Below are 23,917 nucleotides of genomic sequence, written 5' to 3'. Positions count from 1 at the left end.
GTGGTTATCCTTGGGGAGAGGAGGGTGTATCAGTTAGCTACTGCTGCTTAACCAGCCTCCCTAAACTTAGTGACATAAAATAGTGGTAACTGATTACTATTATCACTCATGTTTCTGGAAGTTGGCTGAGCTCGTGAATATGTGATTGCAGTGTTGGAATTCCTTGAAGGTGATGGGCGGACACAGCAGTGTGTCTAGACCCAGGAGGCATCCAATGCTGTAGTCTCTTTGAGGGCCCACAACACCTCACAGGGGTGTTGTGAAGATTCAAAGAAATCATGCAGGTAAGGGCCTCACATACGGCCTGACACGCAGTAGGTATCCCCTGTGAAAATTAATAAAAGGAAACCAACTAAAATTGGAGTCAGAGAGGCCTGTAGAGGGAGGTGTCATGCCCTACCACTCGTTGTCAGTTATCTCAAACAGGAGGAGTATCAATTACCCAGATAGGAAGATGCCAGTTACTGACCCCAGCAGGAAGAGAGGTACCTTGCACTCCCAAACAGGAAGCACAACTACTTTACTACCCTAGCAGGGGGAAGGAAGACTTCCTTCTTGTCTTGCAACAAGCCCAGCCAATGGAAAACACCACAGTTCAGGCAGTGAGAAGCCACTGTCACCTGAACTTTTGTTTTCCACCAATGAACTTTCATTTTTTCCTTGCTGATAACTTCGTTTCCTTGTCCCATCCTCCTTACTATAAAAGCCTTCCATGTTGTGTAACTTCCAGGAATATCTGTCTGCCGTATAGAATGCTGCCCAATTCATGAATTTTTAAATAGTGCCAATTAGATTTCAATTTACCCAGGGATATTTTTTTAAGTCTTTTATTTTTTTTTAATTGGAGCATAACTGCTTTACAACGTTGGGTTAGTTTCTGCTGTAGAACAAAGTGAATCAGCTATATGTATACACACATCCCCTCCCTCTCGAGCCTCCCTTCCACCCCACCCCCCATATTTTGTTTTTAACACCCCTAAGATGTTAGCAGTTAACTCACTCACCACGCGGTCACCAGTTAGGATGTGTTTGGCTACAGATAAGAGGATCCAAGTCAAAAGGGCCTGAATCAGAAGGAAATGCGTTACTTCACACAGCAAGCACTCCAGAGGCAGGGTGTTTTGGGGTTGTTAAATTCAAACAGTTAAGAAAATTGTATTTTACTTCCAAAAGAATTTTACTTAAAAGTACCTATATTTATTGAGCTCCAAATAATCAGCAGGCATGGAACTGGAACTGGAGACATAGCACAGAAAGCAAAGTCCCTTACCTGGCTCAGTGATTAAGTGGCTCAGGTCCTTTCTTCTGCCTGACCTCCTCAGCATGACAGGTAGGTGAGTCACCATATGGTGGCATATGCCCCCAGCATCACCTCCTTACACAGTATATCCAGAGGCACAACAGGGAGTCTGTTCTGCCCACTCTCCTTTTTAACTCAGCTTTACTGAGGTATAATTTATGCACAATAAAATATACCCATTTTAACTGCACAGTACAACCAATCCCAAAAGATTCCCTCTCCCCCTTGCTATTTTAAGATACAGTTTTATCACATATTTTCAAATGCCTAAACAATGTTTCTGTGTGCTTGGTTTTGAGCTTTATAAAATAGTATCATCCTATATGAAATCTTCTGAATTTTGCTCCTTTCACACATTATTTTTCTTGCGCACCTGTAGTTCCTTCCTTTTCATTGCTGCATAATGTTCCACTGTGTGAAGATACAATTCATCCATTCTCCTTTTGGTGGACATCAGGTTTGTTTCCGATGTTTTGCTGTCAGTGCTATTACGTACTTTCTTGGACATCTCGCCTGGTGCATGTGCTGATGAGATTCACAACATGTCTACTGTACACCCAGTAAAAGTTAAAGCAGTTCAGAATGCTGCGCTGATGTCAGGGCACATTAAACAAGACCTCGAAAGCGGGCTTCATGGTCCAGTTCAAGAGTTACAAGTGCGCACGACCCACGTCTTGTCGTTTCTTAATTCAGTTAACAGATATTACTGACTCTGTGCCAGGTTCTGGAGATAAAAGTGGTGACCAGAAGAGACTTTGTCCCCATCCTCATGGATTTATCTTTCTAAAGAGGGAGACAGACATTTATATCGTGAAAGTGTCCCTCCTACTGTCTCCTTGTGGCTTCTTCTTTGTCTTTGGACGTAGAATATCTTTGCTGGTAGGTTCCAGTCTTTTTTTGTTCATGGTTGTTCAGCAGTTAGTTGTGATTTGATGTTTTCGTGAGCTCAAGTCCTTCTACTCCGCCATCCTGTCTCCAATCTCCGGGAGACAGACGTTTAGACGCTGACATCACAGATGGTCAGGGCTGGGATGGGGGAAACCCAGAGAGCAGAAGCCCAAAACGGATACCTGACCCACCCTGGGGGATCAAGGGGGCTTCCTGGAGGAGGAAACATCTTGAGACCTGAAAGATGTGTGTGATTAGTTGTGAAGAGGAGGTAGGGAGAAGGGGGGGGTGCTTCAAAAAGAGGGAAAAGCATGTACAAATGTTAGAGGTGAGAGAGAGGAGAAACATAATGAGAACCACAGATGTAATTTAAAATTTTCTAGTAGCCACATTAAAAACCAAAACCAGGTAAAATGAATTTTAATAACATTTTATTTAACCTGATAGATCCAAAATATTACCATGTTAACATGAGATCAATATAAAAACTATTAATGCGATATTTTACATTCTCTTTCTTGTGCTAAGTCTTTGAAATCTGGCCGGTATTTTACACTTAGAACACACAGCAGGTCACACCAGCCACAGTTCAAATCCTCAACAGCCACACGTGGCTGGTGGCTGCCTTACTGAACAGCACAGCAAGAGCCTTGTGACTCAAAGCATTGGCATCATTTGGGAGCTTGTTAGGAATGCAGAACCTCAGGCCCCTCCCCAGACCCACTGACTCAGAGTCTGCATTTTAACAAGATCTCATGGGATTTATATGCACATTAGTTTGAGAAAAATGGGTCCAGTTCTGCCTAAAACACTTCTGTGGCTTCCTATTGCCCTCCTGATAAACGCCCAGATATTGACCTTGGCAATCATTCATTCACTCCTGTTACTGAGCGCCTACTGTGTGCCAGGCCCTGTGCTGGGTGATGCTCAGGTCTCCAAGACAGACCTGAGTCATGGAGCTCCCAGGCAATTAACAGATAAGTACCCAAATCCCTGTTTCATTTCGACTATGTTAAACATAACGTGCTTGAAGTTACAGAGTGCAAGGGGTGTTACAGGAGGCCTGACCTGGCTTGAGTGGAGGGGCCATCCAGAAAATAACCCAAACAAGGAAGAGGCCACTATCACGGCAGAAAGCCACACGTAGATTAAATGTCCCTCTGAAGGGGATGGGCCTGCCAGGCAGCACCAGCCATCCACGGTCACTAGGAGGGCCGTTTTCAGGCTTCAGGGCAACGTGGAAAAATGCCCGGCGCGGGTAGGGTTTCAGGAAATGGGAGAGCCAGGGACGGAGCCAGTGATAGTATCACATCCTGCACAGGTGTGTCTGCATTTGGAAAATGAGCAGAGAGGGAAGAGAGAATCAGGAAGGTGTACAGTTTGCCAGAAGGGGGAGGACTTGGGGCAGGGAACTGTGGGTCCCCTTTTCTTTAAAGGCAAGGTCTTTTATTTTATTTATCTATTTATTTATTTTGCGGTACGCGGGCCTCTCACTGCTGTGGCCTCTCCCGTTGCGGAGCACAGGCTCCGGACGCGCAGGCTCAGCGGCCATGGCTCACGGGCCCAGCCGCTCCGTGGCATGTGGGATCTTCCCGGACCGCGGCACGAACCCGCGTCCCCTGCATCGGCAGGCGGACTCTCAACCACTGCGCCACCAGGGAAGCCCAAGGCAATGTCTTTTAATAAAACATACCTGGATTTGCTTTAAAATTAACTGAGCAGGGGAGGAAAAGGTGCAGAATATGGATGGAACAAGAATGGCCGCATGCTGGTTAACTGCTGAAGCTGGGTGATGGGTGTTCATTAGACTTTTCTCTCTGCTTTTGTGCATGTTTGAAATTTTCCCTTAAAAAGAAAAAGTTAAAAGTGTTTCTCTTTGCAAGTAATTGGGGATGTTGAAAACAGATTTTTGGCAACTAGAAAAGAAAGTCATTTAATCTCTTCTGAAAAGAAGAAATTGCAGTATTCAGAACTGTGAACATCTCAGGGACCTCCCTGGAGGTCTAGTGGTTAGGACTGCGGGCTTTCACTGCGGAGGGCCCCGGGTTCAATCCCTGATCAGGGAACTAAGATCTTGTTAGCCATGCCGTGAGGCCAAAAAACAAAAAACAACAAAAAAAGAAAGAACCTAAGCTTCTCCTTTAAGAATGGAGTCCAGGTCCAGGAGGAAGGGGGTTGAAGGCACAAACAGAACGGTATTCCTGGGTTCAAATCCCAGTCCTGCCACTTACTAGCTCTGGAACCTGAAGCAATTGAGTTAAACTCTAAACGCCTCACTGAAAAACTGGGATAATGACAGCAGCTGCCTCCTAAGGGCCAGGTGAGGTTATTACTGAGTTCATACATGCAAAGGGTGTACACTGGTGCCTGGCATGAAGCAGCGCCATGTCAGCGTGGGCAGCACGTGCCAGCCAGATGTGAAGCCGCAAAAGGTCTCAAAGCAGATGCACCCATAGTTCCTTTACACAGAATTTACTGATCTCAGAGGATAAGACAAGAATTCTCCCAACACCAACGTACTTTAGTAACCTTCCTTTAGACGTACAAAGTCCTTTTCTACAAGTCAGTTGTTCCAAATGCTTGTCAAACACCGTCTAAATGACATAAGTCCTGTCTATAATGATAACTGTGAAAACTGACGGTAGAAAGTTCCCTAAGTTGATGTGATTTCGAAAGGAATCTTACAGGCACTCCTCCGAAGTCCGGTCTGGGGTACAGTGTGCTTGAGAAACACACCTGTGTCCTCCTCCTGCCTGGCAGGCTTCTGTAGGTAACACACCTCTGTTCTCCTCCTGCCTGGCCGGCTTCTGTAGGTAACACACCTCTGTCCTCCTCCTGCCTGGCCGGCTTCTGTAGGTAACACACCTCTGTTCTCTCCTGCCTGGCAGGCTTCTGCAGGTAACACATCTCTGTTCTCTCCTGCCTGGCAGGCTTCTGCGGGTAACACACCTCTGTCCTCCTCCTGCCTGGCAGGATTCTGCAGGCAACACAAATGGTTCTTGAGAGGTCTCTTCCTCTTAGGCGCAAACAGCATGTGACCTTTTTCTTGTCTAGTTAACTCTCTCTCCCACAACAGCTCTTGGTGTGTTATGTTAGTAGTCAGCGAAAACGTGTTTGTTGCAAAAAAATTTTGCAACTCCCCTACTTCCAACACTCAGAAATGACCACTGGTTACATCTTGTTCATCATCTTTCCAGATGATGTCTGGGAGTGTTTCAAGGTAATATGAGTGGGAAGAAAGTGGGAGGTGTGTGGATTGGGCAGCAATGGCTGGGCTGAAGGTTGCTGGGGCCAAGAGAGGGTCCATGCCGAGGCCCAGGTGAGAACACCGGCCATGCTCAAGGGAAGAGAGGAAGTTCAGTGTGTCTGCAGCTCAGGTGGTCAGGGAGACAGGCTGAGCGACAGTCAGAGACCAGGTCACACCAAGTCTTCAGCATTAGTCTAAGGAGTTAGGACTGGGTCCTAAGGACTCTGGAGAAACATGGAAAGGCTTCAAGCAGGAGGGCATGATCAGTTCTCTTTCACAAAAATCCCTCAGCTGTCAAGTGGGAGGGGGGTTAAACAGTGAGATGGGAGGCCAGGCAGAGACAAGGTGGGAGAGGACAGGGTTAGACCAAGGCAGGGCCATGAAAGGTGAGAAGGGGCAGGTGGGAGAAGCGTCCAGGAGTCCTAGTGGTCAAGCTCTGGAGGATGATGGGTTGGGCTGCAGGGTGGGGATGGGGAGGGAGGCATCAAGGATGCAGCCCCGGGCTCTCTCTGGGAGCCTGGGGTGTGGAGGAACCACCCCTAATATAGGGACCAAGAGGAGGAGCAGGTTTGCAATGTGGGACACGGTGAGTATTAGGGGCTCAGGGGTCACCTGGCCTGAGGGCAGGATGGGGAGAGAGGGCTTCTTGAGGCCTCAGGACCCTGAGGTCTGGGGCCCAGGGAGGAGGTGGGGCTAAGGGCAGAGAGTGGACATCATTAGCACAGAGACAGGAAACAGACCACAGAAGAGGGTAAGATGGCCCAGGGTGGAAGGGGAGAAGAGCCCGCCAGAGTTAAGAGGTCGGCGAAAACAGAACTTCTTGCAAAGAAGCAAGACACAGGAGAAAAACCAGGGGACAGGATTGTCACAGAAACCCAGGAAAGAGTATCCTTACGGAAGGTGGGAATGGCCAACACTGCCAATTCTTGCCAAGATGGCCCATAAGATGAACACCAAAAAGTGCCCACTGAGCCAGGTTTCTCATTGCCAGAGAAAGAAGTTAACAAAGAAAACAAGGGGGGAAGGTGAGAACGAACCCTCTGGAGCTGGATTAGTCAGAGATAGCAGTATGGACTGAGGTATATTTTTATACACAGATATCTATATCTATACGTACACACACACAAAGTATAGACGTGTGTGTACATGGGTTTGTACACATACATTTTCCCCAGCTCTGTCAGCTGAGAGGGACTAGAAATAGGAAACCTCAGCAGCAATGACCACACTCAGTGTCCAGACCTTGGTGTCTCATACCATTCTCTATCAAAGGAACCAGGGCTCCCTGGAAAGGGGCTGATTCTAGGGCCGGGGCAAGGAAAATGCAACGTAAGCCTGGAGCATCTCACAGTGCCAAAATGTAAGGAAGTGCTCAAGGAAAAAAAAGAATAAAGAATACAGAGCCAAACTCAAAGAGTCCCTAGGGCCAAAACTGAACAATTTGAGTGAAAAAGTTAATTATGATAGTATTGGGTTATACCCAAAGAATAAAATAAATACCCATGAGTCCATACTGATATAAATTAATGATGTACAAATAAAATGAATGGGGTAGAAGGGACAAACCTTCCTACAGAAGAATTCCCAGTAATTAATGTAGGAGAAATGAGGAAAATAGAAAAGTGTCATTAGAACACACCACAGTAATGATTTCTGCAGGCACGGTCCACAGATGAATGCCAAAATTAGTGGGTGGAACTTTGAGGAGAAATAGGACATTTGCACAGCCTCAAAGGATCTTCCCGTGTTTATCAGTTACTGTATGAACACAAATTCTTTCATATTTTCCCTCCAGGAACTGGAGCTTACGGGCTGGATTTTGTGACCTGCTTCTAAACAGCGTAAGGGAAGGGAAAACCTGTCAGGTTACAGCTGAGAAACCTGGCGGACACGGCTGTAACGAAGTGATCCGGGTTACCATCACCTGAGTGATATTCTTCCCCAAACGTACAATCCCGGTCTAACCATGAGAAAAACATTAGACAATCCCAGACTGAGGGACATTCTACAAAATACCTGACCGGTGCTCCTCAAAACTGTCAAGGTCAAGGAAAACAAAGACTGAGAAACTGTCACAGATGGGAGGAGACCAAGGAGACAGGATGAATAAACGCAACAGGGTACCCTGGATTGCATCCTGGAACAGAAAAAGAACATTAGTGGAAAAATGGGTGGAATATGAACAAAGTCGGGAGTTTCCGTAGTAGGATACTAATCAACATTCATTTCTTAGTTTTGACAAAGGTACTGCAATTAAGTAAGATGCTAACATTAGAGGACGCTGAGTGTAAGGTATATGGGAGGTCTCTGTACAATCTTTGCAACTTTTCTGTAAATCTAAAGTTGTTATATAAAAAAAAAATTATAAAGTATCTACTAACTGGGCTACAAGCAGTCACCAGCAGAGTCCCTAACTCCCTTCATCTGACTCTTCAGGTCTCATCTCATGGGGTCTCTACTCCAGGAAGTCCTCCCTGATACCTTCAACTAGGTCAGGTGCTTCCTCTGGGCTCCCCCTTCCCGCCCTGACCCCATCTGGTAAGGGGTTGTCCCCCCGCGATGTGTGCTCTGTGAGGGCAGCATGGAGGCTGTTTCAGTCATCACTGTGTGTCCCTTACTGTGGGAGCACCCACAGGTGGCAGAAGCTGTGCTGGATCCCCACCACCTTCCCAAGCCGACCCTAACCCTTCTGAGCCAGAGCCTGCCGGACCCCACCTTCCTGGTTTCCCCTGCCCCATCACCCAACCCAGGACGAGTCTAAGGCTATGTAAATTGTCTGTCCCACCCACCTACCAAAACAGGGTCAAATCACGCCCAACGCCTGCCCATAATACACCAACTATCAGGGATACTGTGTGAATGTGTGAGGTGACCGCCCAGTCCACAGCCCTTCCCAGCAGACAGACATCACTGTAGGAATCCTCTAGCTACAGCGGGTTGAGCAAGGTTGGATGCTGGACGCCAGCAATCCGAGTTCTGTCTGGGGGAATTTGGAATGGGGACAGAAGGGCTGTGGGGCACTGCAGCTGCCTGCAAACAGAGGAAGCAGCAGATGCAAAGAGCAGCAGAGACCACAGGGCCTGGGGAAGGAGGGAAGCAGAGTCACTGCCCCACGTTCTGACTCTATTCTGTTCTCAGGAGGCCCTGGTCCATTTCTTTGTCATCACCCGCAACCAATCCATTGTGGGTTCTGCCTTCAAAATGCATGCAGACGACCGCTCACGCCTGCCTATGCCCTGGTCCGGACCACTGTCATCTCTCGCCTAGACGACTGCAGTAACCTCCTCACAGAGCTCGCTGTTCCCACGCCCAGACCTCGGTTCCATCCATGCTCCCTTCCTTAGTGATCTCATCCTGGGCCTCACTACCATGAAAATGCCAACGGCTCCCAAGTTTATATCTCCAGCCCAGAACTTGCCCCTGGATGCCAGACTCCTGTATCGTGGTGATGCTCATCCCGCTGGGACGCTTACCATGTCCACAGGCTCCCTCAGCCCCCGCCCCACAGCTCAGGCTAAAAATCTTACAGTCGTTGACTCCCCTTTCTCCTCCCACACCTAAGTCCTGCCCACTCCTTCCTTCAAATTACACCCCCAGACCAACCACATCTGCCCACTTCCACTGCTAACACGCCGGCCAAGCCACCATCGTCTCTCAGCTGCACGAGTGCAGCAGCCTCCTCGCTGGAGCCCTGCGTCCACCTTGGTGCCCACGTGGCAGCCAGAGGAATCCCATTAGGACGTGAGACCACATCACTCTTCAGCTCAGGATGCTCCAACTGCTTCCCATCTCACTGCCAATCAAATTCAAGCCCTTCCCAAGGCCCATCCAGCCCTGCATGCCCCCTTGCCCTCATCTCCTTCCTGCTCAACGGGCCCAGTCTGGTCCAGTTCACTCCTTTCTGCTCCTCCCACACCCCGAGCACACCTCAGGGCCTTTGAACTTGCTGTTTTTTCCAGTTGGAATGTCCTTCTTCCCAAAACAGGTGCATAGCTGGCTTCCTCCTTTTTTGTCAGGTCCCTCCTCCAATAACATTTCCTCAAGGATATCTTATTGAACCCCTCCACCTAAAACAGCAGCTCTTGTCACTCTCTATCCCTACCCTCAGCCTTCATAGCTCATATCACTAATATTAATCTTTAAAAATCATCTACCTTTGGGGCTTCCCTGGTGGCGCAGTGGTTAAGAATCTGCCTGCCAATGCACGGGACACGGGTTCGAGCCCTGGTCTGGGAAGATCCCACATGCCGCAGAGCAACTAAGCCCGCGAGCCACAACTACTGAGCCTGCACTCTGGAGCCCACGAGCCACAACTACTGAGCCCACGAGCCACAACTACTGAAGCCTGAGCACCTAGAGCCCGTGCTCTACAACAAGAGAAGCCACTGCAATGAGAAGCCTGCGCACCGCTCGCCGCAACGAGAGAAAGCCTACACACAGCAACGAAGACCCAACGCAGCCAAAAATAAAATAGGGCTTCCCTGGTGGTGCAGTGGTTGAGAGTCTGCCTGCCGATGCAGGGGACATGGATTCGTGCCCCGGTCTGGGAAGATCCCACATACCGCGGAGCGGCTGGGCCCGTGAGCCATGGCCGCTGAGCCTGTGCGTCCGGAGCCTGTGCTCCGCAACGGGAGAGGCCACAGCAGTGAGAGGCCCGTGTACCAAAAAATAAATAAATAAATAAAATTTATTTAAAAAAAAATCATCTACCTTCCCCACTAGAACGTAAGTTCCACAAGGACAGGGCTTTTGAGGGTCTTGTTCACCATTATAATACCAGCACCTAAAACAGTACTTTAAACAGTATTCCATATCTGATGAATCAACAAATAACAGAACCCAGGAATCAGGATGTTGGTTCCAAGTAACAGAAAGCCCAATTCAACTGGGCTTAAATGATTAAAAAAAAAAAGATTTATTGGATTCCCTAATAAGAAAGTCCTGAAGTAACTCATTTCAGGTGAAGCCTGATCCAGCACTTGACAACATCACCAAGGACCTGATGCCTTTCTGTTTCTCCACTAGGCCTTCCAAGAAAATAGCTTCATCCTTGTGGCCACAACACACTTGGATGCATGCTTTGTAGTAATTAGCATCCCTGCTGTATATTAGATGTTTGCCCCCCGTCAGACCCTGTGCTCCTCACAATAGTCCTCTGAGATGAAGAGTATTATAATTTCCATTTTACAGTGAAGAAATGGAACCTCAGAAAGGTGAAGTCACTTATTTAAAATCACACCACTAGTAACTAGGTTAATAACGCTCTAATTCCTTTTACTATCACTTCTTTAACAATTATGGAAATTTTAAGGCTGATGAACATGCTGCTGCTAACAGCTGTCACATGCTCAGCACTTACTATGTGTCAGGTATCTTGCTAGCACTCCACTAACTTCTCTGTGCCCTGGTTCCCTCATACATATAAAGGCAATAATAATATTACCACATAGAATGACTAATGAGGATTAAATGAGCTAATACATAAGATGGTAAGATCTCAAAAAACATTTGTTTGTTTCAGTTAGCTATTGCTGGGTAACAAGTCATCCTCAAAACACAGTGGCTTAAAATAGCAACCACTTATTTGCTTCTGATTCTGTAGTTTGGACGAGGCGCTGACTCAGGATGGCTCGTCTCAACGCCACATGGTGTCAGCTGGGAGCTGGGCTAGACTATCTAAGATGGCATCACTCGTGTGATTTAGCACATCGGCTAAAACGGTGGAAGAGCTGGGGGATGACTGGGCCTCTCTCTTTCCACGTCTCTCTCCACTGGGGGAGCTGGACTTCTTTCTGCGGTAGCCCAGGGCTCCAAGAGAGTAAAAAAGCACAGCTGCCAGGCCTCTTAAGGCCCAGGCCTCCCAACCAACAGAGCATCACTTCTACTGCATTCTGTGGGTCAAAACAACTCACAGACCAGCCAGATAAAAAGGGAGGAGGAGACTCCACCTCTTCAAGGGAGAAACAGGAAAGAACACGTGGCCGCCTTTAATAGCAGCCATTTTAATCTCATGGTAACAGCCTCCTCACTGGTCTACTTCAATCCTCAATCCCCACACAATAGCCAATTCCCCATACAACAGCCTGAGGGAGTTTTTAGCACTCGTAGCTGACCATGCCTGCTTCCACTGTTTAAAATTCTTCTACAACTTCCCTGGGAATTCCAGGAAGCTGCGTGGAGAGGCCAAAAAAAAAAAAAAAAATTCTTCTACAACTTCCCACTGCACGTGGGGGTAAGGACACAAACTCCTTACAGGATCCACATGGTCTGGCCTCTTGCTCCCCCTCAGCCTCTAGGTTCCTAGCACCACACACACACTTACCTCTTAACAGAGTTAATGCCTACCCCATCACCTCAAACCTCACTTCCTAGGGTCCAGATTAGACTTTCTGTCAAGTGCTCTTATGACACTCTACCTTTCTTTGTAATTTCATATTTGCGTGAGAAGTTGACAATCTGAACCTCCACCCCAGAGACTGTGAGCTCTCTGGGGACCGGGAAACTGCTTTGTTCTCTGCTGTATCCTCAGTCCTGAGCACAAAGCAGAGGCAAGATGAAATGTTTGTTGAATGTCTGAGACCTCAGAAAACCTTAAGGCAGCCCCTTAAGGTTCTGTGCATAGGGGATCAACAGAGTCCCTAGAATGCTAGGATCAGGAATTGTACTACTGAAATCATCCATCCATTCATTCAGGAAATAGTTATTGAGCCTGTACTACATGTCAAGAGCTCTTCTAGGTGTTAGACATAAAGCATGGAGTAGACACAAGCTCCTGCCCTCATGAAGCTCATGATCTACTACGGGGTGGGGGGGGGAGACAGACAATAAACAAGATAAATAAATTATGCACCGTGTTAAGCAGTGATATGATTAATGCTAAGGAAAAAGTTAAGGGAAGACAGATATGAATTTTTTTTTAATAAATTTATTTTTGGCTGCGTTGGATCTTTGTTGCTGTGTGCGGGCTTTCTCTAGTTGCAGCGAGCAGGGGCTGCTCTTGTGGTGCGCAGGCTTCTCACTGCATTGGCTTTTCTTGTTTCAGGGCACAGGCTCTAGGCGCGTGGGCCTCTAGTTGTGGCGCACGGGCTTAGCTGCTCCGCAGCACATGGGATCTTCCCGGACCAGGGCTCGAACCCGTGTCCCCTGCATTGGCAGGTGGATTCTTAACCACTGCGCCACCAGGGAAGCCCAGATACAAATATTTGTGGCACCATTCTAGAAGGGTGGTCAGGAAAGATCTCAAGGAGAAAGTAACATCTGAGTATTACGACCTAAAGGAGATGGTGGTGAGCCTTGACTATTCGGGAGAAGAATGTTCAACATAAAGAGAACAGCAAGTGCAGAGGCCCTGAGGCCAGTGTGGCTGGAACAGAGGGAACAAGAAGGGAGTAGATGATGTCAGACAGGCAACAGGGACAGATAATGCAGGGCCTTGCAGGCCATGGAGAGGAACGTGGCATTTACTTTCTGTGAGATGGAGCCACAGGGTACCGAGCAGGGGAGGGATGTGACCAGACCCAGGTGTCCACAGTGTCCCTTTGGCTGCATGTGAGAAACAGACAGTGGGGAGCAAATAGACCACTGAGGTCTAGGCAGGAGATAAGGGTGGACAGGGCCAGGGTGACAGGAGTGGAGGTGGGAAGAAATGGTCCGATTCTGAATATACTTTGAAGGTATTTGCTGATGGACCAGACATGGATAAAAGACAAAGAGGGGAACCAAGGACAACTCCCAAGCTTTTGGTCTGAAGGACTACAAGAATGGAGGTGGCATTTAGTGAGAATGTGGGAGGTACACGTTTTTGGGAAAAAACCAGGAGTTCAATTTCACAAAGATTACTCTCAGTATCTCTAGATATCCAGGAGGAGGTTATCATGTTGGCAGTCAGTCAACAGGCCAGGAGAGGGGTTCTGGGCTAGAAATAGAAATTGGGAATATATATTTCCATGCTCATCACAAATTCCTCACAGGACCCACATGATTTGACTCCTGCTGATGTCTTGAGGTTCATCCTGCACCTTGCTAAGTCAACAGTTCACACACAAATCCTGAGCCCTCCACTTCCTAGCCATGTGATCCTGGGCAAGTTACTTAATTTTCTCTACCATTAGTAATCTTATTTGCAAAAGGGAGATCATAGTAGTACCTGCTTCCTATGACTGTTCATTCAAAAAAAGTTTTATAATCATTTTTGATATGTCAGGCACCGTCCCACAGTGCTGGAGAGATTCCTTTCGCGCCCGTCTTCGTCTCCCTCTCCCACACAGCCTGTGAACTCAGCCTTCTGGAAGTCTCCCCCACCGACACTCATCCTCCCCTCCCATCCAAGGCCCCTGCCCTGCTCCATCCCCGACATCTCCTGCCTAGGATACCACAGCTGCCATCCTGGGCTCCCAGACCCTAGTCTTTTCCCCGTCAATCTATTCCCAGCTGGCAGCAAATTGGGCCCCTTCCCTTCTGGAAAACCCTCCGTGGCTCCTCACTGCCCTCAGGACAAAGTCCAAACTCCTTAAAGAGCCAACAAAATCTTCCACAATCTAATTCACACAGCACTTTCAGTAAGATTTCCACCAACACCAACCACCTGCAGGTCATTCACACACCAGGCTATTTCTCATCGTTGCCTTTGCGCAAGCCATTCCACCACACCACCGCCATCCCCAAACGTCCCTCCGCTTTCAGGTCTCAGCTCAGACAGCCCCTTCCCCCCAGGCAAGGTTTCCCTACCGGTGCCGGGCCTGGGTTCTCTCCGCGTTTCACGCTGCCTCCGTTAGCGAACACACGCAGGCCCGTAACGGGGCCTTTGCCCGTCTCTCCTATTGACTGGGGCTTCCCGCGAGCCAGGCCCAACACAGAGGCTAGTGACGCCCCACTTGGTGGGGCCGCTTCGGGCCTCCGCGCTTACCTCCTGCTCGGTAACGGTGAACGCCTAACCTGCACGCTCTCCCGGCACAGCGCAGTCACCCACGTTCCGCAAGACTTAGAGAACTCAATACTCCCGCAGAGTCTGGCCAAAGCCACCCAATCACGGCCTTCTCCTCCTCTACAGCCCGCCTTAAGCATCCGGGCCCCGGCTGCTTCTGACTGCCCATTGGCTACCTGAGAACCCGCCCCTAAACACGTGAGCGAAAAGAATTCTGGACTTTGTAGTTCAGCAACGAAAACGAGGAGAAGAAATTTCCAAATAGAACTCCATTTCCCAGGAAGCCCCGCGCCCCGGTGGCTGGGGACGATACCCTTTGAACCTGACGGCTCTTGATTGGCCGGTTAGAGACAGAAGTTTCCAAATTACTATGGAAACAGGCCCACTTACCTGGAACCCCGGGACTTTCTTTATGCCTGAGAATCTTAAAATGCTTTGCTCCACAATGGTTCCGAAGAGTGAGACAAGACGTGTGGGGGGTAAATTCCGTACCCACTGCCTGCCTGCCATTCCCTAGGTGGCACCAATAAGGCCTGCTACATGCACTCAGCACCTACCGGATGACCGGCAAAAATGAGCCATGCCTGTACAGACTCTGTGGAAGCCCTGGCTTATTACGGCAGAACCTGATGTTTCCCAGAGACAGGCCAGAGCTGGGCCTTTACCTTTCAAGGTCTCAGTTTACCCTAGAAAAAGCAAGTGTGGGCTAGCATCCTATCCAGGATTTGTGTCTAGATTTCCACAGCCCCAGACCTCCTGCAGTCCCATGCCTGCATCAATAGCCGTAACCTCCCCAGGGACCAGGGACTCATCCCACACGACAAAGCTCTTCCAGCACCGCCCCCCCCTTCCCCAAACACCGTTCCCCACCACGCCTCTGAGGGCTGGGTGAGGGGAGCCGAGGGCCTGCAAACGCTCAGGCGGGAATGTGAGAAAGCTCTTTACTGGGGGGTACAGCAAGGAGGAGCAAGGCCATCTCCCCCTACCTGCCCCCACCCCCTCCTAGGGCCCTGGGGTGAGAGGGAATCTCCCCCTCCCCGCACTGGACCACCACTGTCTTTGGTACAATAAATAGAAAACAAGGGGAGAGAAGGGACCAAGGGTCCAGTCCTTAGTGGGGAGGTGAGCCTAAACCCCTCTCCTTGAACCCCTGCCCCAGGCCCCAATCAGTGCAGGCCTCACCCACCCCGGCTGGGTAGCAGCAATTCCAGTCAAGGGGAGAGATGAGGATGGGAGCCCAGGGCCCCCAGATTGGGTGGGGGGGGGGTATGGCTTCAGGAGGGGCCCCAGGGAGGGGGCAGGGTCATGAGCTGGCTGCCGTGCTCTGGGGTATACCACAGAGGCCCAAGTGCGGCCCCAGAGTGGCAGGGTCATCAGGGGGTGGGAGGGGTGGACGACCTCCTGTCATCCGAGTCCGGAGGGCTGAGGCAGCTGGGTGCTGGGGGGCAGGCGCTGGGTGAGGCTGGGAGCAGTCCGGAGGGCCGCCCACCAGGCTCACATCCATCAGCTCCGGGGGTGGTGGCGAGGTTGGTGACGGGGGACGGCCAAGGCATCGGGGTTGAGGGGGTAACTGGGCCCCGGCCCCTGGCAGTGATGAGGCAGAGGCAGGGGCCTGATGTGTCTTGTGTGGCACATCACCCCCTGCCCAGGGGCGCAGTGGCTGGGAGGGCAGGACCTAAAGGAGCAAAGGAACAGTTGGTGATGGAGACCTAGGTCCTGAAGCCCCAGACACTCCACCACCCACTTCCAAAGTCCCCAAGGTCCCATTACCTGGGGGCTGTTCATCTCACAGTCAGTGACGGGGGGCCCAGGGCCCCCACAATATCGGTTGCTATAGCGGTAGGTCCGGTTGTCACTGGAGGAGCCACTGGAGCCTCCTGGAAGTGCCAGGGGAAGAGAGGAGAGGCCTTAAGCGAGGAAAGGCAGGGCTGAGTTTTCAGGTGGCTGAGTCTGGTTCATGGTCCAGGCCCAGGTCTGGGCTTTGGGGCCAGCACCCAGTCGAAGGATCAGACCCAATTTTGAGATCAGGGGTCACAGTTCAGTTTGGGGTGTCAAAGAGTCAGAACCAGTTTTAGAGATCTGAACCCAAGCTCAGTGTCAGAGACCAAATCAGGGCCAGTCTGAGCTCGCCTACCCCACCCATTCTGGAGTTGAGGATCATGCAGTTTCATAGCTCTAGGTGAAGGCCCAGTGACAAGGTCCCCCCCAGATCAGGCCAAACCAGAGCTGCCCCGACCCCTGTTCTACCCCATCTGGCACTGAGCACCCACCAGAGCTGGAGATGGAGCTGGCGGTGCTGGAAGAGGGGCAGGTATCGAGGGGCGCGGGCGAGGTGGAGGCACTGCTGCCTGCCGGGCCCGTGTTGGTGGCCTCATCAGCCGTGCGGCGGAAGAAGCCGTGCTGCAGAGCCCCCAGTGGGCTGATGCGGGCGGCGGGCTCATACTCCAGCATGCGCAGCACCAGGTCCTGGAAGCGGAGGTAGTCGGCGGGGCTGTGGCCCGGCTCCCCCGCCCGCCGGCCCCCGGGCCCGCCCGTCTGCACGCCCAGCACCTCCTGCAGCCGCCGTGTCCCAGGGCCCTGGTAATCCTGGCAGGGGGAGGTGGGAGGGGGGGCAAGAGAGTGGCCGTCAGTGGGCAGGAGGGGCAGGGAGACACACACGGGGAAACAGAGGCACAGGAGAGAAAGTGGAAAGAGAGGAGCTAAGAAGAGTTGTGGGGTAGGTAGTAGGAGAGATGGGGTGGGTGGGGGAGGAAGGAAAGGACAGACGGGGTGGAGGGAAGAGGAAGGAAGGGAAAGACACAAGGGAGGGGAAGCAGGGAGAGAGGGAGCAGGGAGCCCCAAGTGTGAGAGTGAGGGGCCACCGGGGTAGGAGGAGCGGCATGGGGCAGGGGCCGCACCTTCCTGAGTTCCTTTGTCCTTCGCAGGGTCCAGCCACCCCCAGGCAGCCGCTCAAAGTACTTTCGAGCCTTGGGTGCCTGGTCCAGCATGGGGGCTGGTGGGATGCCCAGCACCTCCACAATCCGGTTCATCTGGTCCACCTGAGAGCAGGCAGGCAGTCAGGATCATCAGGCCAGCCAGGCCTCCACCCCCTCCAGCACACCCCCTCCTCAGGAGCACACCTCATTGGAGCCACTGAAGAGGGGCTCTCCAGTGTGCATCTCCACCAGGATGCAGCCCAGGGACCACATGTCAATGGCCAAGTCGTAGGGTGTGCCCAGGAGCACCTCGGGCGAACGGTAGAAACGGCTCTGGATGTACTGGTAGATCTGGGGGAGGAGAGAGGGCAATAGTCAGAGGTCCCGCCTCCCCAACTCGCACCAGTGACACCCCCACAGCTAGGAGGACTGACTAAGGACAGGTCTCCTGCCCCCAAAACTGGGGACGGGGGTCTCCAAACCCTGATGTTAGCAACACCAGCTTTCCAGGAGTCACTCTGCTGGCCTAATCTGATCCTGATCTCCATTTCTGCTGGCCTGATCCTGAGCCCCTCTTGGTCACCAGAGGCTGGGAGTCTGTAAACCTAGGCCCTTCCCACCCTCCCAAACTGGACACTTTTCAAACCACTACCAGCATCATCTTAAATGCCAGCTCACAGGAAGCTGCAAAGCTGAAGAGCCCCACCCCCTTCCACCCCCAGCTTTAAGAGCACGGAGTAAACAAAACTTTGTAAACTGCCACGCCAGGCTCAAGGCCACCCAACTCCTCCTCTCCAACCCTACAATCTGGCAGCCTCAAAACTGGCTTGTTCTCCCAGGCTCCACTCCTCTTTCCTTCCGGCAGTGTACCTGTAGCCCTCTCCTTCACCCACTAGCCCCACCCTCCGTACCCGCACACACCCCCATCCCAAGCACTATCCCTCAGGCATCAGCCACTCCAAGCTGCACATTACGATCCCATCCCCTCCTAGCCTCGCCCCTTGGCCCCAGGCCACCAGTTGGCCCCGCCCACAGCCTGGCCACACCCACACCACTGGCCCCACCCCGGGGCCGCACCCGCTGGCCAAGCTGGCAGGAGCTGCCGAAGTCCACGATTTTGATGGCGCTGCGCTTGGGGTTGCAGAGCAGGATGTTCTCGGGCTTGAGGTCGCAGTGAATGATGCTGAGCTCGGGCGTGGCCAGGAAGAGCAGCGCCGTGCAGAGCTGCTGCGCTAGCTTCCGCGTCAGGTTCAGCGAGACGCCACGGAAGTGCGTGTTGCGCAGGAGGTCGTATAGGTTGTAGGAAAGCAGCTCGAACACCAGGCACAGGTGGTTCCGGAACATGAAGTGTCGCTTCAGGTGCACTGCCGGGAAGAGGACGGAAATGGGCCGAGGGAGAAGAAACTGAGGCTCAGGGAAGGCCAGCGGCAGTGTGGGGCCCACGCTCATAGAGAGAGGCTGGAACCAGATCTGTGTCTCTGCTTCTGGAGCACAGGCCAAACTGTGGTGTGCCCACAGGTACCAGCTGCTAATCAGGATGTTTTTATATGTCTATAACTTGATTCACACAGGAAGTTAATTTTCAAGTCTCTGTCAAACTTCCTGATTAAACCAAAGAGAAAGTTTCCATTTGGTGCTGATGGGTTTTTAACACCATCCTACACTTCCTCATTTAATTTTATAATCTTGTTTTAGTCTCAGTTCTGTTTATTTTTGTGACAAGGGATGCTTGCTTTCCATTTACTGTAAGGTTGTATATTTTCCTTTTAAAAGAAATGCATTCCTTAAATCCACTTGCTTTTTCTAAGAGGAATCAGTACAGGAAAGAGGAAAAAGACTGGCATAGATGTTAAGAGTAAAGGCTCTGGAGTCCACTGCCTGGTCAGATTATAGCTCTTCTGAGTACAAACACTGTGACCTTCTGCAAGTGACAGCACCTAAGTGCCTCTGTTTTTTCATCTCCAAGCTGTGGGCAATGATAATGGGGCTTCGGTGTGGGTTAAACAAGTGACTTTATGTAAAGTTCTCACAACAGGGCATCACCCTCAGTGAGCACCGGACAAACTCTGACCAGCATTCTCATGTGAATAGGGTAGACATCCTGAAAGCGGCAGGAGAAATCACTGATGTCCGGGAATTACAGACCAAACCCTGCCCTGAAGACACCAGCCCCTTCCTGTACCGAGGGTGACCCATCCCCAGGCAGCTCTGCCCCAGGCCTCACCTATATAGTACTTCATCTCTGTGTCATGCTGGTTCATCAGCTCCAGCAGCCGCAGCTCAATCTGGGCCTGGTTCAGGAAGGCCTTTTTGTTCTTGATGATCTTGATGGCCACCAGCTCCTGGGTCTGATGATCATAGGCTTTCACCACCTGTGACCACAGGCATGTCACAAAGTGAGGGAACGGGGGCGTGGAGGGCAGAGCCAGGTACCACCACTCTTCTCCCTCCAGTAAGGAGACCCACCAATATCACCATCAGTAACACTAATAACTCAATTTGAGTGCTCACCAATAGTCAGACACGAGTGTAAACACTGGATATGAGCTAACACAACAACCTTATGTGGAGAGTCCTGTTATTTGCACTGTTTTACAGAAAAGGAAACTGAGGCACAGGTAACCAAGTGATTGCACTGGGGTGAGTGGCCCAGCACGGAACTTGAAGCCACTGAACCACTGGCTGTGTGGGTCAATATCAGTGGGTGCCCGTACCTCCTAACCCCTGGATCAGGGTTGGGTGGGGGGCATCCCGCACCTGGCCAAAGGAGCCTTTGCCAATGAGTGAGTCAATCTCATAGCGCTCCAGCCAGCGCTCGCCACTGCGCACGATGTAGTCATGGTTGTCATCGTCATAACCGTGGTTCAGGACCTTTTTCTCCTTCTTGGTGCTCGAGTCCTGAGGTGGCACCTGCTGGGCCCGCCGCTTCTTCTTCGCATAGTATACCTGCCCGGCCGGCCGGGAGATGAGGACTGATGAGTGACCGATGCCAGGACCCCTCAGCACCCAGCCGGTGTCCCTCACCCCCTGCCCACCTCATTGATGTGCTTGTAGGTCTTGATGAGGTCCACGGAGAGCTTGCGCAGCGGGGCTGAGGTCGCGTCTCGGAAGGCCAGGGGCAGCCTCCGCGGCAGTAGCCGCCCATCAGGCAATACCTGGGGGAGGCAGGGTGACGGGTGAGCACTGAGGACAGGCCTTAACCTCTGACCTCAAGGAGGAGAACTCAGTGGGCAGCTGGCGCATCATTTCCACACACATTATTTAGTTGGTCACTGTCTGACAACCCCACTAGAACAGAAACTCCCCAAGGGCAGAAACTTTATCTTGCTCTTGCTTTATCTCCCGTGCCTGGAGCAGGCCTGGCACATAGTGGGTGTTCATTAGAAATCTGCTGAGTGAATGAAGTGAACTATTTACCCCTTTCTTTCATCACATACCTTTACTCTTTTCTAAACCTCAGTGGGAGAGATTGGATAGGAAACCTGGGCTCTGACCCTCCCAATCCTTCACCTGAGACCATCCATTTTGGGTATCCCATGTTGAGGAGCTCCCTATCTTGCTCCATCCTCATCCCTAGGGGCCTTCCTAACCCTCACCCCCGACTCTGTGCATCTTTGACCAGTTTTCTCATCCTAAGGATCTTGGATCTGGGTCCAGCACCCTAGACCACCTACTCCATCCTGCTTCCAGCTCTACAGTTCAGAGCCTTAACAGTCTACCCTTGAAGGTCTTTACCCTGCGCCCCCAGGCCTTGCTGGCTCCAGGACCCTGCAGCTCAACCTTCTTCCCTTCAACCCCTCCAGATCTTTCACTCTGGACTTCTTTTTTTCCCCTTAATGAACATTTATTGAGTGCTTACTATGTGCCAGACACTGTCCTCAGCATTTCCAATTGCATTTCATTAACTTGTTTAATCCTCACAACAACCCTGTGAGGTAGGTATCATTATAGGCCCCATTTGACAGAACAGGAAACTGAAACGTGGAGAACCTAAGTAATATAACAGTGGTGCCAGGATTTGAACCCAGGCTCTCCAAACCCTGACTCCACCAGCAACTCCTCTATACCTTCCACTCCCATGGCACCCTTCATGCTCCTGGGAGACTGTCTTGGGCAACCACACCATCTTTTCGGCCCCAAGATCCTTCTATCCCAGCCTCCCCCGACCCCCAGGCAGGTGAGGATCCAGCTGAACGCGTACCTGCGTGTGCTCCTGGGGCCCCGGGAAGCCAGAGAAGGGACCATGGCCCGGTGGGACGGCCATGGTGGGCTCAGAGGGCCGCAGGGGAGTGAGGCCTGGAGCGGGAGCCCGGCCGGGGGGCGCCTTCTCGCATCCTGCACCTCGGCTGCCACCGCCGCTGAGACCTGAGAGCAGGCGGGAGGCGGGGGAACAACATGGAACAAGGGGATGTGTTGGGCAGTACCAAGCGGGAAAGAGGTGGACAACACAGAGAAGGCAGGGCACAGAGTGAGGAAGAAAAGGGTACAACACAGCAGCAAGTGGCAATGAAGAGAGGGGACAGAGAGAAGTGGTAGAGGTGGGGCACAGCGGAGTCCCCAACAAATGATTACCAAATAAGTGAAGTAGGCAGCACAAAGAGAGGAACATGGAAAAGGGAATGATTGGGAGCCAGGCAGGGATGTGGGCCATGACAGGAAAGGACAGAAAGACACGAATAATTGCGGGGGAGGAAGAGAAGAAGAGAGAAACCACAGACAGTACAGGGAGTAGGGTTCACTCTCCTCTCCCCATTTCTACTCATGGCCCTCCCCACACAAGATCCCACCATCCTGTAGTCTTCCCTAACGTCATGACCTCGTATTACCACAGCAAGGTCCCTCCACTTCAAGATCTACCCTTCCTAGTTGGTGCCCCAATCCAGAGAACTCTAAGATCTCCCTAAACCATATGAGAGTCTTCTGGGCCCCCTCCAAACCACCAGGATCCTCAGGGACCTCCTGATCACACCAAGGTTATCTGAGGACCCCTTCATAACAGGGTCCTAACCCTATGGCATTCTCACCCACCACACCCTTCCCAGGGGACCCTCCCCATATGGTGCTAAGACCTCTTCCCTATCATTTCCTCCCACTGGGGACCACCCCTCCGTAATTTCCCAAACCATATTCCAGTTCCCCCATGCCACATCAGGGCCCTTCCCCACATTACTCCAAGCCCCCGCCCACCCCCAATCAAGGCCCACTCCTTCTGATGGAAGCAAGGGGGAGGCATTCCTTCCCATGGTTTAGTGGATGGTCCTTGTCTCCCCTACCCTGGCTCCTACCCCCACCCTCCCTAATCGTTTTTTCCTGTCAGGGCCCTTTCTCCAGTCACTCCTCTACACCAGGGTCAATCCACAACTGTGCCCATTCCTAGAAGGCCCCCATAGGTAAATTCCCCAAATATCACAGAGTTCTCCCCTTCCAGAGCATCTATCACACCAAAATCCTCTCCCCACGGGCCTCCTCCCATGTCAATCCTCTTCCCCTATGCCAAGCCTTGCCACTCCACGACCCCTCCTCTCTCTTGGAGCTCCCCCACAAAACAATCTCTTCCTCGGGGCCCTCCCACACCAGGACCCTCTCTCCCAGCCCCCACCCCCTACCCGGGTCGGGGCTGGCGCGCCCACGGGGGGCTGGGGCGCGGTGGGGCCCCCAGTGGGGTGGGCGAGCGGCCAGCATGGCGGCGGTGTCTGTGGTGAGAAATCGGCCGCCTGTCCCGGCCCGGCCGGCCCGGCAAGCCCCGCGGCGGGGAGGACAAGCGGGACAGGCGGCTCGGTGGGTGACAACAGCAGCCGCCGCCCCGCCAAGGGCGGGGAGAGGAGGGGACGAGGGTCAGCCCAGGGCACGCGGGGGAAGGGGAAAGCAGGTGGACGGGGGAGGGGCGGGCTAACCCTCGCCCCGCCAGCACCGCCCCGCTCAGCCACCCGCCCCAGGGGACCCCAGCGTCCCGCCTCCCACCCTGGAGGCCCGCCGGGGCCAGCGGAGCCCCGGCGGGCGGGGCCGGACAGAGCTTGGCAGTCCACACCTACGATGGCAACAACCTTGCCATTGGCCACTGCTGCCAAGAGCTCAACCAATTACAGCCCAGGACAGCTGTTGCTAGGCGACGAGGATGCGGCCGGCGGAGCCGAGACCAAACAAAGAGCGGGAGCGAGGCCCGGCTACCCCCTCCCAGTCTCCCTCCCGAGACTGCTACCTCGGGGCTCGGCCCCTTCCAGGAATCCGACTAAGAATAGCCAGGCAAGGCCTGCACCTGCCCACCACCCCCCTCCTCTTCTCCCTCGGCCTCATGCTAAATCTCGCGGCGACGCGGGCAGGGCGGGTCCCGTACTACCCCCCTCCCGAGAGCGCGTGCTGCCCCGCCCGTAGCCGCGTCGTTACCTGAGGGCGCGGGCAAGGGAACTCAAACTGCTCGGGAAGCCCGAGCTCAGTCCTGCCCACTGGCTGAAGATATCCGGCAGACGCGGCGAGCCAGGGCCCCGATTACCCAGTAATGCAACCAGCAAAATGGCGACCACAACAAACCGGCCCCCCCCGCCCCGGACTCCGCCTCCCGCCCCCCCAACCTGTTTCCCCCTCACGTGACCCAGGGAAACACTCCGCGCCTGCGCTCATGAGCGCTTACCGGGATCTACACGCAG

At 52.3% G+C, this 23,917-nt stretch overlaps 1 protein-coding gene and 1 long non-coding RNA gene across 6 annotated transcripts; both read right to left on the bottom strand.

Annotated features, from left to right (window-relative positions):
• Positions 1-217: 217 nt before the first annotated feature.
• On the bottom strand, positions 218-14,481 carry LOC132509495 (uncharacterized). Its single transcript, XR_009537035.1, has 3 exons — positions 14,341-14,481; positions 1,005-2,425; positions 218-325 (listed from the first exon to the last, which is right to left on the bottom strand). It is a non-coding gene; the product is annotated as an uncharacterized LOC132509495 (long non-coding RNA).
• An 804-nt stretch (positions 14,482-15,285) lies between these two features.
• On the bottom strand, positions 15,286-23,801 carry DYRK1B (dual specificity tyrosine phosphorylation regulated kinase 1B). 5 transcript variants are annotated; one of them, XM_060130886.1, is made up of 12 exons: positions 22,880-23,194; positions 21,475-21,638; positions 20,309-20,428; positions 20,031-20,219; positions 19,498-19,645; positions 18,351-18,637; positions 17,478-17,624; positions 17,256-17,396; positions 16,909-16,944; positions 16,629-16,824; positions 16,129-16,235; positions 15,286-16,033 (listed from the first exon to the last, which is right to left on the bottom strand). In XM_060130886.1, the coding sequence occupies exons 1-12, from the start codon at positions 22,953-22,955 to the stop codon at positions 15,662-15,664; spliced, it is 1,983 nt and encodes a 660-aa protein (XP_059986869.1). In that variant the 5' UTR covers positions 22,956-23,194; the 3' UTR covers positions 15,286-15,661. The 5 variants fall into 5 exon arrangements, with proteins under 5 accessions (XP_059986869.1, XP_059986871.1, XP_059986868.1 ...); XM_060130888.1 differs by lacking the exon at positions 22,880-23,194 and adding an exon at positions 23,658-23,801 and having other exon boundaries at positions 16,629-16,944; XM_060130885.1 differs by having other exon boundaries at positions 16,629-16,944.
• Positions 23,802-23,917: the final 116 nt, after the last annotated feature.

Source organism: Lagenorhynchus albirostris, chromosome 19, assembly GCF_949774975.1.
Source record: "Lagenorhynchus albirostris chromosome 19, mLagAlb1.1, whole genome shotgun sequence".
NCBI lineage: Eukaryota > Metazoa > Chordata > Mammalia > Artiodactyla > Delphinidae > Lagenorhynchus > Lagenorhynchus albirostris.
The sequence above is the reverse complement of the archived record's forward strand: the minus strand, read 5'-3'. Positions and strand labels throughout refer to the sequence as shown.